This window comes from Chiloscyllium plagiosum, unplaced genomic scaffold, assembly GCF_037043375.1.
Source record: "Chiloscyllium plagiosum isolate Xiang-an unplaced genomic scaffold, Cpla_swu_hap1 HiC_scaffold_13, whole genome shotgun sequence".
NCBI lineage: Eukaryota > Metazoa > Chordata > Chondrichthyes > Orectolobiformes > Hemiscylliidae > Chiloscyllium > Chiloscyllium plagiosum.
The window spans coordinates 40,099,279-40,116,231 of NW_028270151.1; the positions used below are offsets into that span (position 1 = coordinate 40,099,279).

At 41.1% G+C, this 16,953-nt stretch overlaps 1 protein-coding gene across 2 annotated transcripts in view; it reads right to left on the reverse strand.

The window, feature by feature from the left end:
• LOC122555979 (chloride channel protein 2) overlaps positions 1-16,953 on the reverse strand; it is a 624,753-nt gene that overhangs the window by 122,801 nt on the left and 484,999 nt on the right. For both annotated transcript variants that reach the window (XM_087993551.1, XM_043702310.2), the window contains exons 14-15: positions 8,848-8,958; positions 8,508-8,721 (exon numbers count right to left, since the gene is read on the reverse strand). In XM_087993551.1, the coding sequence (XP_087849677.1) occupies positions 8,508-8,721; positions 8,848-8,958 (325 nt within the window). The remainder of the gene's footprint in view (positions 1-8,507; positions 8,722-8,847; positions 8,959-16,953) is intronic.

A 16,953-nucleotide genomic window follows, 5' to 3' on the forward strand; every position in this document is an offset into this window, starting at 1 on the left:
GCAGGCCATAGACTAGGAATTCTACAGTGCCTTGTAGAGATTTATAAAATCATGAAGGGCATGGATAGGGTAAATAGACAAGGTCTTTAACCAAGATGGGGCATAGGTTTAAGGTGAGAATGGAAAGACTTAAAAAGGATCTAAGGGGCAACGTTTTCATGCAGAGGGTAGTGCCTGTATTAAATGAGCTGCCAGAGGAAGAGGCGGAGGCTGGTACAATTACAACATTATAAAGGCATCTGAATGGGTATATGAATGGGAAGGGTTTAGAGGGATATGGATCAAATACTGGCAAATGGGATGAGATTTATGTAGCTGAAGGGTCTGTTGCCGTGCTGTATATTTCTAAGACTCTGAGTAACTAACCTTCCAGCTCCCCAAAACCTGTTAACTATGTGTAAGGCACAATTCAGGAGAGGGATAGAGCATGACCACTTAGTGGGTGGCACGGTGACAGAGTGGTTAGCACTGCTGCCTCACAGCGCCAGAGACCCGGGTTCAATTCCCGCCTCAGGCGACTGACTGTGTGGAGTTTGCACATTCTCCCCGTGTCTGCGTGGGTTTCCTCCGGGTGCTCCGGTTTCCTCCCACAGTCCAAAGTTGTGCAGGTCAGGTGAATTGGCCATACTAAATTGCCCGTAGCAATTTAGGTAAGGGGTAACTGTAGGGGTCTGGGTGGGTTGCACTTCAGCGGGTCGGTGTGGACTTGTTGGGCCGAAGGGCCTGTTTCCACACTGTAATGTAATCTAATCTAATCACTTGCCTGGATGAGTGCAACTCAAACAACAACCAAGACGCTCTAGACCATGTAGGACAAGTTAACCCATTTGACTGACATCCCACTCACAACCTTCAAAACTGACATTGTTGCAGCAATGCGTACCACATACAAGATGCAATGCAGCAACCCACCTATGCTCCTTCACCAGAACTTCAGATACTGTAACATCTAATCCATGAATAAAGAGAAAATATTCGGCACTCAAGAAAAGGCACATGAGAACTGAACTGCCATCAGAGATAAAACAAAATAATGAAGAATATTAAGGAGAAATTGTCAAAATATACTGAGCCAATGTTACATCCCTTTGACAATTTTTTTAATCCAAACCTAACAAACACGGATGTACACTTAAAAACAGCATGGTTTAGAAAAATTTACTGCATGCCAGAAATGGTGTGCAGGTCACCCTGGTCTCAAATCATTTTTGAATTAAAATTCCTGCTTGTTAAAGGGTGTAATTACAGCAGTCTGTAGAAAATTAATGCTCAGTAAATGGACATCTGGCATGATAAATCTTCACCAATTTTTCTCATCTGGAAAATGTGTGGTGTACTCTCTTTGCTTTGACTAGGGAATTATATTTACCCTAATCTAGGAAGCAGAATGCAATTCAGGTTGTACAGGAATGCCATGATCAAGAAAAATACTAATCAGAAATCATACATGACCCTAAGGACACTCCTGTGAATCAGTTTCTGTTTTACTAACATGTGAATCCATGCATTGTCACTGTCATCCACTGTTTCTATTCAGTGATAATCACTCAGTAAAGCAAAGATTTTAGGTTGCAGCAAGTTTGATATGTGATAGCTGACAGAGTTGAGAATGAGATGTACTGTAGTAAACTGGCAACTGTTATTACTTAAGACAAGTTGTGAATAGACCAGTGCATTCTGCCCGGAAACTGTAGGTTCTGATAAATCTGAAAGAATTTATGCTTTTACTGTTTGTCATGGAGTCTATTTTGATAACGCAATTTGCCAGATTTCAGGACACAATTTTGGGTTTCTCACTTGCTCCATCCCTCAGCAGGAATGGGGCAACAGGGGGAACAGATCCACGAAAAACAACTTGCCTTGTCTGAACCCTCTCTGAAAGGCTTATTATAATGAAAACCTTCCCCCTTGTTGATTTTTATAATATTGTGGTCAGAATTTTCAAAGATCAAGGATTACGTTGTTGCCATATTGCAAGTGGAACCCAACTCTCTACGGGCAGACCATGAGATCCTTGTGACATTTTACCAGTGGTGGCATGGCCTGGCAAATGGGTGGTCACTGTCAGATTCAGTAGGGCAGAGGTATGGAAACTCTAGGGCATGAGATAACGTTTCATACCATAATCTTGATAACTTGTTAAGATCTCTCTACTTTAATTAGGTTGTACAGTTTTAGATTACTTGTTAAAGATTTGTAGCTCATCCATGGACTCAACCAACAAGCACATGACCTGGACCCAATATACCGGCCACTACAAAGAACAACTGGAACTGGAAACTGGAAGCAGCAGAAACAGAACCAAATAAATTCCAGAAGACACAGTACAACAGCGCTTTACAGCAGGCTCCAAACACTGAAGGTGTCACCGAGATAGGGATGAAATGTCTGCAAATCAAATTCCTAGCTCGGTGAACATACCCACAACCACGATTACTTGTCACTTTGGTTAGACCCTCAGCATGTGACTCTTATACCTATCATGTTAGTCCAGCCATTTGGTTTGTCTCCAGTACCATCTTTGTTTTTTGCAATTATCTCTCTACCTCAATAGGGTCATATGTGATCCCCTCACTTGCTATTCAGCTGTTGACATTTAGTCATACCATCTGACACTTCTGATCACCTGTAATGATTTGTTATTCAGTCTGTCGATACCCCACTCACTCCATTTGTATGATCTTTTGGCTTCTCTGCCTATAAATTTCCTGCCTATGCGGTACTCTTTACTTTACCTGATGAAGGAGCAGCGCTTCAAAAGCTTGTGATTTCAAATAAATCTGTTGCACTTTAACCTGGTGTCCTGCAAGTTCTGGCCTTGTCCACCCAAGTCCAACACTCACACCTCATCATGGTTAAATTGGATGCACTGCAATCTGCAGACTGATGGAAAGGTTTGGGAAAACTGAAAAGAATTACTTTGCAGGAAGATCTAGCCTTAGTAGCATTAACAGAAACTTATCAACTACAAGTTGGATAAAAATGGGAACTAAATCTACTGGAAATTATATACATTTGTCGGAGAGATAAGGAAGGAAAAAAATGGTATAGTAAAATTGTGAAAAGTGTGAACACATGCTGAAGAGGGAGTTGATGACGTAGACAAGGGACAGGACTGGATGTTACAATCAAAAATTGTACAATTAAAACACTTATTTAAATATGGTGTGAGACATTGGGTAAGCAATTCCATATCACCACACCAGACTCTAACATTACAGAAGGTAAGTGAATACCAAATCTGGAGGCCCACCAGCCATTTTGAAATAAAACACATGTATTACTCTGTATATATAACAGGTTATTAGATTACTATTTTGAGTCAGAGAGTCATAGAAATGTACAGCATGGAAACAGATTCTTCGGTCAGACATCTCCATGCTGACCAGATAACCTAACCAAATATAGACTCATTTGCCAGCACTTGGCCCATATCCCTCTAAACGCTTCCTATTCATATACACATCCAGATGCCATTTAAATGTTGTAATTGTACCAGCCTCCACCACTTCATCTGGCAGCTCATTCCATACAGCACCACCCTCTGCATGAAAAAGTTGCCCCTTAGGTCCCTTTTGAATTTTTCCCCTCTCACCCTAAGCCTATGCCCTCTAGTTCTGGACATCCTATCCCAGGGAAAAGACTTTATCCATTTGTCCTGTTCAGCCATAACATGACCTCCCAACTCCTATACTCAATGTTCTGACCAATAAAGGAAAGCATATTAAATGCCCTCTTCACTATCCCATTTACCTGAAACCCCACTTTCAAGGAATTATGAACCTGCACTCCAAGATCTTTGTTCAGCAACACTTCCAGGACTTTACCATTCAGTGTATAAGTCCTGCCCTGATTTGCCTTTCCAAAATGTAATACCTCACAGTTTCCTAAATTAAACTCCATCTACCAGTCCTGGGCCCATTGGTCCATCTGATCAAGATCCCGTTGTACTCTGAGGTAACCTTCTTCACTGTCCACTACACCTCCAATTTTGGTGTCATCTGCAAACTTACTAACTATACCTCCTATGTTCACATCCAAATCATTTAACTAAATGACGAAAAGCAGTGGACCCAGCACTGAACTTGTGACACACCACTGGTCACAAGTCTCCAGTCTGAAATCCAACCCTCCACCACCACCCTCTGTCTTCTACCTTTGAGTCAGTTATGTATCCAAATGGTTAGTTCTTCCTATATTCCATGTGATCTAACCTTGCTAACCATCTATCATGAGGAACCTTGTTGAACATCTTAACGAAGTTCATATAGATCATGTCCACCAATCTGCCCTCATCAATCTTCTTTGTTACTTCTTCAAAAAACTGAATCAAGTTTGTGAGACATGATTTCCCATGCACAAAGCCATGTTGACTATCCATAATCAGTCCTTGCCTTTCCAAGTACATGTCAACCCTGGATGTAGGTGTGCTCGCTGAGTTGGGAAGTTCATTTCCAGACATTTTGTCAACCTACTAGGTAACATCTTCAGTGGGCCTCAGGCGAAGCAGTGTACATGATTCCTGCTTTCTGTTTATATGTTTGGGTTTCTTTGGGTTGGTGATATTATTTCCTGTGGTGATGTCATTTTCTGTTCTTTTTCTCAAGGGGTGGTAGATGGGGTCTAATTTGATGTGTTTGTTGAAAGAGTTCCGGTTGGAATGCCATGCTTCTAGGAATTCTCGTGCGTGTCTGTGTTTGGCTTATCCTAGGATGGGTGTGTTGTCCCAGTTGAAGTGGTGTCTTTCTTCATCTCTATGTAAGAACACAAGTGATAGAGGGGGTCATGTCGTTTTGTGGCCAATTGGTGTTCATGTATCATGGTGGCTAGTTTTCTGCCTGTTTGTCCAATTTAGTGTTTGTAACGGTTCTTGCACTATATTTTATAAATGACATTAGTTTTGCTTGTTGTCTGTATAAGGTCTTTCAAGTTCATGAGCTGCGGTTTTAGTGTGTTGGTGGGTTTGTGGGCTACCATGATACTAGAAACCCTAGCCACTCTCCCCTACATCAAAGACATCGCGGAAATGACTGCCAGACTACTCAGACCCCTTGGCATCATGGTAGCCCACAAACCCACCAACACACTAAAACAGCAGCTAATGAACTTGAAAGACCCTATACAGACAACAATCAAAACTAATGTCATTTATAAGATATCGTGCAAGAACTGTAACAAACTCTGCATTGGACAAACAGGCAGAAAACTAGCCACCATGATACATGTACACCAATTGGCCACAAAACAACATGACCCTCTCTCACTAGTATTCTTACATACAGATAAAGAAGGACACCACTTCAACTGGGACAACACATCCACCTTAGGACAAGCCAAACAGAGACACGCACGAGAATTCCTAGAAGCATAGCATTCCAACCGGAACTCTTTCAACAAACACATCGAATTAGACCCCATCTACCACCCCTTGAGAAAAAGAACAGGAACTGACATCACCACAGGAAATAACATCAACCCAAAGAAACCGAAACATATAAACAGAAAGCAGGAATCATGTACACTGCTTCGCCGGAGGCCCACTGAAGATGTTACCTAGTAGGGTGACGAAACGTCTGGAAATGAACCTCCCCGCTCAGCGAGCAAACCTACATCCAGAACCTCAACCTGAGCTACAAACCTTCTCAAAACTGGCTAACATGTAAATCCTGTTCCTCAGGATTCCCTCCAACAACTTGCCCACCACTGATGTCAGGCTCACCAGGCAATCGTTCCCTGGTTTTTCCTTACCACCTTTCATAAATAGTGGCACCACATTAGCCAACTTCCACACCTCACCCATGACTACTGATGATCCAAATATCTCAGCAAAGGGCCCAGCAATTATTTCCCTAGCATCCCACAGAGTTCTGGGGTATACCTGATCAGGTCCTGGGGATTTATCTACCTTTATGCATTTTAAGACATCTAACACTTCCTCCTCTGTAATATGGACATTTTTCAAGATGTCACCATCTATTTCCCCACATTCTGTATCTTTCATGTCCTTCTCCACAGTAAACGCTGATGCAAAATGCTCAGTATCTCCCCATACCCTACATATAGGCTGCCTTGCTGATCCTAGAGGAGCCCTATTCTCTCCTGAGTTACCCCTTTGTCCTTAATGTATTTATTAAATCCCTTTGGATTCGCCTTAACTCTTATTTGCCAAAACTATCTCATATCCCCTTTTTGCCCTCCTAATTTTCTTCTTAAGTATACTCCTGCTGCCTTTATACTCTAAGGATTCACTCGATCTCTGCTGTCCATACGTAAAAACTTCATTTTTTTTCTTGACCAAAACCTCAATTTCTCTTGCCTTGCTTTTCACCCTAACAGGAACATACTGTTTCTGGATTTTCATTATCTTATTTTTGAAGGCTTCCCTTTTTCTAGCCAGGCAAATAAGGTTAAAGAGAATTCAAAGGGTTTTTTTAACAAATACATTAAGGGCAAAAGGGTAACCAGGGAGAGAATAGGGCCCCTCAAAGATCAGCATGGCAGCCTACGTGTGGAGCTGCAGGAGACGGGTGAGATACTAAATGAGTATTTTGCATCAGTGTTTACTGTGGAAAAGGACATGGAAGATACAGAATGTGGGGAAATAGATGGTGACATCTTGAAAAATGTCCAAATTACGGAGGTGGTGCTGGATGTCTTAAAATACATAAGGTGAATAATTCCCAGGACCTGTTCAGGTGTATCCCAAACTCTGTGGGAAGCTAGGGAAGTGATTGCTGGGCCTCTTACTGAGAAATTTGGATCATTGGTGGTCATAGGTGAGGTGCTTGAAGACTGAAGGTTGGCTAACGTGGTGCCACTATTTAAGAGAGGTGGTAAGGAAGCCCTTTACTGGCGAGCATCCGCACCCTTTGATTGTCAGACAGAAAATGCTTGGACATGATTTACCCTGGATAGGAGGTGGCAGTAAGGCTCTTGTGGTCCAGTGGTAGTATCCCTATCTTTTAGCTGGGTGGCCCTGGTGAAGTTCCAACTGCTCCAGAGGTGGGTCTTTACATCTCTGAGCAGATTGATTAGAAAATATCAATGAGGAGGTGGCACAAGGACAGGTGATAAAAGCTTGCAGAAAGGATCATCGCTGCATGTATTAGTAAAGTCTGCTGAAGGTGGCAGCATTTCAACACCATTAAACTTTATTTATTCGTTATTTTTGCATTGTCATCATTGTACAGAAAGGGACAGAGCAGAGAGCTTGAATTTGGTGATAATGACTGACTTCCAGTTCACTTCTAGTTCTATCCTGCTTGCATCCTGACCCAGGTGCCTCACTGAGCATGGAGACCTCCCCACAAATTGGTTGCTTGCACTGCCAAATAGTGGCTCATTGATCATCCAAGACTCCATACCCTGGGAGTGGAGGTAGGAGGTAGGAGCAAGCAGATCACATACTTCCTATTTTTGCCCTCTCCTTACCAGAAGCCATAAAGTCCAGCCCAGAGGTAATAGGAGATTCAATATCATTTAATGCAATAGGAACAGGAGTAGGCTATCTAACAGTGGCGACACGGTGGCGACTGACTGTGTGGAGTTTGCACGTTCTCCCCGTGTCTGCGTGGGTTTCCTCCGGGTGCTCCGGTTTCCTCCCACAGTCCAAAGATGTGCAGGTCAGGTGAATTGGCCATGCTAAATTGCCCGTAATGTTAGGTAAGGAGTAAATGTAGGGGCATGGGTGGGTTGCGCTTCGGAGGGGCGGTGTGGACTTGTTGGGCCGAAGGGCCTGTTTCCAACTGTAAGTAATCTAATCTAATCTAACCCCTCAAGCCTGTTCTGCCATTCAATAATATCACGGCTGATCTTTTTTGTACAATCAGTCCCACTTTCCTGCCTGATCACATAACTTTTAATTCCTTTGCCATTTAGAAATCTATCTTTCCCTTAAAAACATTCAACAGGGTAGCCTCAACTGCTTCACTGGGCAGGGAATACCACAGATTCACAAACCTTTGGGAGAAGAAGTTCCTCTTCGGCTCACTCCTGAATCCACTCCCCTTTATTTTGAGGCTATAGCCCCAAGTCCTCGTAGTCCTCAATGGTTTTATCAAAAGGGAAGCTTCAGCAAAATGTTACTCAACAATGCTCAGTTTGTGTTCTGTCAAGATCATTTGACCCCAGGACTCACTGCAGCTTCTATCTGAATGTAATTCCAATATTCCATTACAAAAGCAAGTTTAGATTTTGACCAAGAGAAAATGCTAAATTCACAAAACTTCAACATTTCACACGAGCCTGATGTTTAACAAGTTTCATCATGAATGTAAAGCAGATATTCTTTTGGAAAGCCACCAAAATTCACTGCTTCCACAAAATTCATCCTCAGAATTTCAACCTTGATGCTTCTTGGTCAATATTCAAACAACAAAATTAAGATCTAGAGTGTGAAATGTTAACTTAATCTATGCCTGTTTGCCATGAAAACACTAACTCTGAAGCTTTAACTGTCTGGGTGTATCCAATCCCTTTAAATAGTAGTAATTGGAAAGATTACTCACTCAAGATGTCCCCAACCGAGCTCAGGAAGATACGGAAGTTTCTTGATGCGAATAATGCTGTCATAGACAGAGGGCTGCAGACTTTGGGAAACAGCATTGGCCAGAATGACTGCTATCATCACTGGAAGGATGTGGGAGATCTGGCCTGTGAGCTCAAAAACAATCACGGAGGTGGAAATCGTGTGGGTCACTGCACCTGCCAGCGCTGCAGCCCCTGCAGAGAGAAACAAGGAATTAAGCAGCTGGCAGAAATGTTCCAACTCATTTTGACATAAACTGTGCTTTGTCTATTTTTCTGTGGCAGCCAAAAATAATTATGGCAGACATAAAAAAACCTCACCTACAACAGCGTATCCACCTGGCACAATACGATAAATACTACCATCTGCGTGGATGCCATCAGGAAACCAAGCTGCCATGCTTTCTCCAACAAGGCGACCAAATGCAGCCCCTGAAAGGGAAGCCAATACAAAAAAAGATGATGTGAGACAAACCGTCACTGTTCACAGACAGAAACATGTGCACAGTTGTTCAAATCAAACATCACAGAAACAGTTGCCTGATTATTGCGATCACTCCTTGAATATTTTCACTGTGTTGTTACACATTGCAACCATAATAAGACTTCCCACTGTGGTTAATCAGAATTCTGATCTAAATCAGGTCTGTTGGACCTTGCTGCTACCGATAAATTCTTACGCTCTTCACAGGAATCTAGCAACATTTTGTTGACAAAATGTTACACATCCAACCTTCTATATTAGAAAATATTAAACTATTTTAGAAAAACTACCTAGACCATTGGCAGTGTGATCGATCACTTGTTAAATGGTAATGCAGGGTCAAAAGACCAGTGAAGTTATTTTTTTAAGAAGCTGATTCAGTTGAGTGTATTTGGAAACCTTTCTTGTGAACGCACCAATGTTCAACTAGAACAAACTTTTCCTGGAAAGTGTGCATGTACCTGGAAACCCCCTCAGAATGCATTCTTCATATGGGTGATCCAAATCCAAGCTGGACTCACTTCAATTTTCCACTGTTTCTTCCCTTGTTTATTAACTAAACTTGTGCTTTCTCACTCAATTAGTTTATGCTTTTGTGTCAATAATTAGTTTTGCTTCAGTAATTTTTAAAATTAAAAATGGCATTGATTAATTTTATACTATCTTGGTGCCAGGTCCACAATGAACACTTGCATGCTGTCATTTTTAATTAAAGGCAATTGCTATGTTCCGTAGATTAAAAATGATCAGAGTGCAACCACGAACAGTAAGAACGAGAAAACAATCAAAGACAATAAGAAATCGTGAGGTCAACAGTTTGTGAAAAAAGGTGTAAAATCATCCTCAAATCAACATAGATGTGGGGTTATAGGGTTAACATTGAGAAAGCAATCATGGACACACCTGAGGTAGGTCAGATGAACCATTAAAGCAATGGCATGAGAAACAATGAAATCACTAAGTCTAACACTCGTTCTGAGTACTTAGCAATATTCGTCACATCATATTTCCACTGGAAGCTGGATCAAATACATTTGTTATGGACTAGGCCAGACCACTCAAAACATTCTTAAGCAGGCAACCCAGACCATAACATTGCAATTTGTTTCGGTAAATGTACAGTGAAAATTACCCTGAGTAAGTTAGCTAGGGTGACGACCAGGTTTTAAAACAGACAAAAATATTATTCACAAAATTATACAATGAAACACAAAGAACAGAATAAAGAACCCCTACAGAACTCAGTCTGTCCAAACTAGACTTAATTATGCTGTTCCAATTACACAAAACAGTACCAATAAACGAACCCCCTCAAAAAACAGTAAAATGGAACAAATGCTTACAGGTCAAAGTTAGAAAGGCAGAAGGAGAGAGAGTCTAGTATCCTGTTTCCACACAGCTGAACTCCTAACTTGTTCTGGACTGAACTGTTTAGCTAGAGAGCTGACCACTTCTCTTTCATTATACAGGTTACTTCTAAAACATGACCACTTCAGCCTGAAGACTCATCTGTTTACATATAAAATAAAGGGCCTCTCAAAATCCTTTATCATCTCTGTACCAAACTCATCACCTTGGAGCCAGGAGAGTTTTATGTCATCTCTGAAAAAAATCAAGGACACAGTATCCTTGAGAAAAGGAACAGCTTTTAGAAAAAAGGGACCAGCTTTGTGACACATTATAGAAAAATGCTCAATCAAATCTGAAGTCAGGTGTTAAATTACGGACTAGCTTCTTAGAGTACTGTCCAACATTGATTGAATGTAAAAGGAAGAGTGCATGGGTACTTGTTTGAACATGCGTGTCTGCATCTGTGCAAACTCTATGTCCACATTCCCTGAATCTGAGAGAGAAATAGTATAAGACCACATTCAGGAAGTCAGCTTCACAACTTGCACATCACACTAGATGTGATGTAGCTGGAATTTGCAAAATGCAGTTGAAAATGATTTGTGATGTTAGGATGAGATGGTCAACACATCACTAACTATTCCCTTTTTCTAATATATAGACTTTTAAATGCTGTAAGCGGGATATCTTTTGACTTCTAAATTTCCACTCATTTGTCTCTCAGACCTTGGTGGCATAATAACATAAGAATTAGCACTGCTGCATAATGGCTTTAGCTGTTTACAAATCTTCTAAAAAAAATTTAAACAGATCTAAGAGACCAGAAGTAAGACCTTAAAGTATGTAGAGATAAGAAAACTGTATGAAATCTGAATACCTGAAAGGAGGAAGCGGAGGATAAAAATTATTTTTTCTCGAATTATAGTGCATTCTCAAAGAATGTGAGTTGTCTTATAAGTGTTAAAGCATAAACAGATTTGCAAATGTCGAATTTTCTAGTTTTTAATTTTTCTTCAGTATTGAAGGTAGTAAAAGTACAAACGGGCCTGATTCAAATTATCTGAACACAAGTAATATCACAGCAATCTTGAAATGAAACTTAGTATCACCAGTGTAGTGGTCGTAACTGTGAAAATCTAACTATCTGCAAGCTTTGCAATATATACTTGACACAAACTATAAACAAGGAATATCTCCAAATGTAAATTAGGAAATATGGCTTACACAATAATTAATTTAGTATGTAAAAGAACACAAACTAGTGATTCAGATACGCTGTATTTAAGGTTGTATATTCGTTCGCTGAGCTGATGTGTTTATCTGCAGACATTTCATTGCCTCACTCGGTGACATCATCAGTGCATCACAGAGAGGTGACGAAATGCCTGGCAAATGAATCTGCATCCTTATCCATAACCTGAACTACAAATCTTTTCAAAAACTGGAAGCACTGTATTTAAATCTGCAGAACCTAAACAAACAGCGAGAAAAATCATCCTTGGGTTGTGGCCAGCATTTTATTACCCATTCCTGCTTGCTCTTGAGAAGGTGGTGATGAACTGCCTTCTTGAATTACTGCAGTCCATGTGCTGTAGGTAAACCCATAATACCGTTAAGGAGAGAATTCCAACATTTTGGCCCAGTGACTGTAATTGAACAATGATATTTTCCCCAAGTTCAGTGGCTTGGAAGGGAACTTGCAGGTGATGGCGTTCTCATGTCCTTCTAGATGGAAGTGGTTGTGGGCTTGGAAAATGCTGTCCAATGATCTTTGGAGAATTTCTACAATGCATGTTACTGAGCAGTGTTTGTGGAGAGACTGATTGTTTGTGGAAATGGTGCCAATCAAGTGAGCTATTTTGACCTAGATGATGTCAAGCTTCTTGAGTGTTGTAGGAGCTGTATGTGGGATGTATTCCATCAGAGTCCTGCCTTAGACTATAAGACATAGGAGCAGAATTACACCATCTGGCTCACCAAATCTGCTCCACATTTGATGGCTGATATGTTTCTCAACCCCATTTTCCTGCCTCCTTCCCATAACCCAAACCTTGATTCTCTTACTATTCTTGTGCCCGAGATGGTGAACAGGCTATATGGAGTCAGGATGTGAGTTACTCACTGCAGTACTCCATAGACTCTGACCTGCTCTTGTAGTCATTTGTATTTATATGGTGTGTCCAGTTTAGTTTCTGGTCAATGATACCAAAGATATTGATTTTGGAGAAGTCAGTGGAGATATGCCATTGAATGTCAAAGGGTGGTGATTGGATTATTTCTCATTGGAGATAGTCGTTGCCTGGCATTTCTGCAGCATGGATGTTATGTTAAGGGTGTGTGTAAATATTAGGGCATAATATACATAGGATGTACTGTTAATTAGACATTTAGACTTGATAGAGTTGCTGAAGTTTCAGTTGAAAAGCACTGACAAAACCAGAGGGTATATGGGACCATTGACCTTCTCCATGAGGAAGGAGATATATAGATTGAAAAATAAACAGAGGAAGGAATGAAAAGATATCTGAATTCTATGTCAAATTAACAGATTAAAAAGACAAATAAAGGAAGAGAAAGAAATTTCAAATTAAAGACAAAATAAAAAGTTAAAATCCTAAACTTTGGCATGTTTAAAATCTCCAGTGATAATTACTACTTGAAGAAATGAGACTTTTTTTTCACTTTCTGAACCATAATGTACTACTGAGTAAGTACTATTGATAGCACTGTTAAAGACATCTGCAATCACTCTTCAGATGAATGAGTGTAGACTGATGGGTGGTAATTGGCTGGGTTGGATTTCCTGCTTTTTATGCACAGGACGTAACCAGGCAATTTTCCACATTATCAGATAGATGCCAATTTTGCAGCCTTAGTGGGCCAACTTGGCCCCAGCACTGGTTCTGGTGCATGTCTTCAGGGCTATTACCAGAATAAAGTTGAGGCCCACAGACTTTTCACCATCCATGCCTTCAGCTATTCACATGACGTAAACTGTATTGCTAAAGAGTAGCATCTATAGTGCTGGTGGCCTCAGGAAGAGACCAAAATGACCATCCACTCGACAATTCTGGCTGAAAGTGAATCTTATACTTCAGCGTTGTCCTTTGTGCCAGCCTCCGCCATCACTGAGAATGGGGTTATTTATGAAATCTCAATCCCCCTGTTCATGGTTTAATTGCTCATCATTCAATGTTGCATTTGGCAGTATTAGAGATCTTAGTTCAGATCCTTTGGTTGTGGAGTTACTTAGCAATGTTCATCACATCATATTTCCACTGTCTGAATTAAAGTAGTCACATGTTGTAGCTTCACCAGGTTGATACCTGTTTTTGTTTTTAGGTATGCTTGGTGCTGTTCCTGGTATGCCCCTACACTCTTCATTGGACCAGGATAATCCCCGGACTTGGTAAGACCATAAGAAATAGGAACAGGAGGAACAAGCCATTTGGCCCCTCCAGCTTGCTCAACAATTCAATACCATCATTGTTGACCCGGCCATTCCTCACATCCACTTTCCTGCCCTTTCCCCATAACCCTCGATTACGCTACTGGTCAAGAATCTGCCTTAGCATTAAATATACACAAGCATCTGCCCCCACAACTCTGTGGCAAGGAGTTCCAAAGAACACCCTACCCTCAGAGAAAAAATTCATCCTCATCTCAGTCTTTAATTGGCACCCTTTTATTCTGAAACTTTGCTCTCTGGTCCTATACTTTCTTAAGAAAGGAAAACATACTCTCAACATTTACCCTGTCAAGCCCATTTAAGAATCCTATACATTTCAGGGAGATCGCTTTTCATTCTTCTAAACTCCACTCCCAGCCTGTTCAATCTTTGCACATAAGAAAATGTCTGCATATCAGGGATCATCCTTGCGAACCTATTCTGAACGGCCTCCAATAGAATGATATTGTTCCTTAAATCTGGGGACCAAAACTGCTCACAGTCCTCCAGTTGTAGTCTTATCAGCAACTTGTACAGTTGCAGTAAGATTTCTCTATATTTTTTCTCCAACTCCCTTGAACTAAGGGCCACTATTGCATTAGCCTTCCTGATTACTTACACCATCTGTGTGCTAGCTTTCTGTGATTCATGTACAAATACTCCCAAGTCCTTTTGCAGCTTTCTGTAGTTTCTATTTAAATACAAAAATACTGTTCTTTTGTTCTCCCTTCTAAAATTAACGCTTTGCATTTTCCCACATTATACTCCATTTGCCAATTTTTTGACCACTTTCTTAACCTATCAATATCTCTGTAAACTGTTTGTATCCCTCTTGCAACCTGCCTTTCCCTGCACTTCTGTCATCTACAAATTTGGCTACAGTACATATACTTCCTCTCTCGAAGTCAGTAATATATGCTGTAAACAGTTGTGGTCACAGCACTGATCCTCGTAGAACCCTGTTATTTTCAGTTGCCAACCTGAAAAAAACCCCCATATTCTAACTCACTGTTTCCTGCTCATTAGCCAATTCTCTGTCCATACCAATATACTGCCTCCAATATCACAGGCTCTTATTTTATGACTTAACCTTTTGGAGAGGTACCTTGTCAATGCCGTCTGGAAATCTAAATATAACACATCCACTGGCACCCCTCTTTGCACTCTGGCTGAGACTTCCTCAAAAAACTAAGTCAGACACGATTTTCCTCTCAACCATGATTGCTCTACTTGGTTAGATTATGATTACCCAAATGTTCTGTTTTTACTTCCCTAATAATCAACTTAAGTATATTTCTGACAATAGATGTTAGATTAATCAGCATAAAAGGATCACCATGAAGGAGGAAAAGGGATGGGGATGTAAGGCAGAAATTCAGGGGGCCAGGGTGGAAGCTTAGAGCTAGAACAAACAGAGTTGTTATCTCTGGTTTATTACCTGTGCCACCTGCTAGCGAGGCAAGCAACAGTTGTTATCTCTGGTTTATTACCTGTGCCACCTGCTAGCGAGGCAAGCAACAGGGAGAGAGCAGTTGAACATGTGGCTACAGGGATGGTGTAGGAGGGAGGGATTCAGATACCTTGATAATTGGAGCTCATTCTGGGGTAGGTGGGACCTCTACAAATGGTATGGTCTACATCTGAACCAGAGGGGTATCAATATCCTGGGGGGAAATTTGCTAATGTTCTTCAGGAGGGTTTAAGCTAATTCAGCAGGGGGATGGAAACCTGAATTATAGCTCCAGTATACAGGAGGTTGACAGTAGTGAGGTCATGAACAAGATCTCAAGGTCACAAGACTGTACCAGCAGGCAGGAAGGTGGTTTGAAGTGTGTCTACTTCAAAGCCAGGAGCATCCGGAATAAGGTGGGTGAACTTGTAGCATAGGTTGGTACCTGAAGTTTTGATTTTGTGGCCATTTCGAAGACATGGATAGAAAAGGGACAGGACTGGTTGTTGCAGGTTCTGGTGTTTAGATGTTTCAGTAAGATCATAAGCCATTCCTGAAGAAGGGCTTATGCCCGAAACGTCGATTCTTCTGTTCCCTGGATGCTGCCTGACCTGCTGCGCTTTTCCAGCAACACATTTCCAGCCACAATTGAAATGTGGAGCTTGTTCAAGGAACAGTTACTGCATTTCCTTGATAAGTATGTACCTGTCAGGCAGAGAGGAAGTGGGTTGAGTGAGGGAGTTGTGGTTTACCAAATAAATGTTGAATCTCTTGTCACAAGGAAGAAGGAGGCTTCTGTAAAGATGAGATGTGAAGGTTCAGTTAGGGCACTTGAGAGTTACAGATTAGCAGGAAAGACCAAAAGAGAGAGCTGAGAGGAGCCAGGAGGCGACATGAGAATTCTTTGGCAGGTAGAATCAAGGAAAACTCTAAAGCTTTCTAGTGGTATGTCAGGAATAAAAGAATGACTAGAGAACGATTAGGGCCTGTCAAGGACAGTAGTGAGAAGTTATGCATGGAGTCCGAAGAGATAGGAGAGGCGCTAAGTGAATATTTTTTATCAGTATTCACACAGGAGAAAAGACAATGTTGTCAAGGAGAATACTGAGATATTGGCTACTAGAATAGATGGGATTGAGGTGGTGTCAGCAATTCTGGAAAGTGTGAAAATAGATAAGCCCCCTGGGCTTGTTGGGAGTTATCCGAGGATTCTCTGGGAAGCCACGGGGGATGATTGCAGAGCCTTTGGCTTTGTTCTTTATGTCATTGTCTACAGGAATAGTGCCAGAAGACTAGAGGATAGCAAATTTTGTCCCCTTGTTCAAGAAGGGGAGTAGAGACAGCCCTGCTAATTATAGACCAGTGAGCCTTACTTCTGTTGTGAACAAAGTTTTGGAAAGGATTATAAGAGATAAGATTTATAATCATCTAGTAAGGAATAAGCTTATGAGGGATAGTCAACACGGTTTTGTGAAGGGTAGGTTATTCCTCACAAACTTTATTGAGTTCTTTGTGAAGGTGACCAAACAGGTGGATGAGGGTAAAGCAGTTGATGTGGTATATATGGATTTCAGTAAAACATTTGATAAGCTTCTCCACGGTAGGCTATTACAGAAAATACGGAGGCAAGGGATTGTGGATGATTTAGCTGTTTGGATCAGAAATTGGCTAGCTGTAAGAAGACAGAGGGTGGTG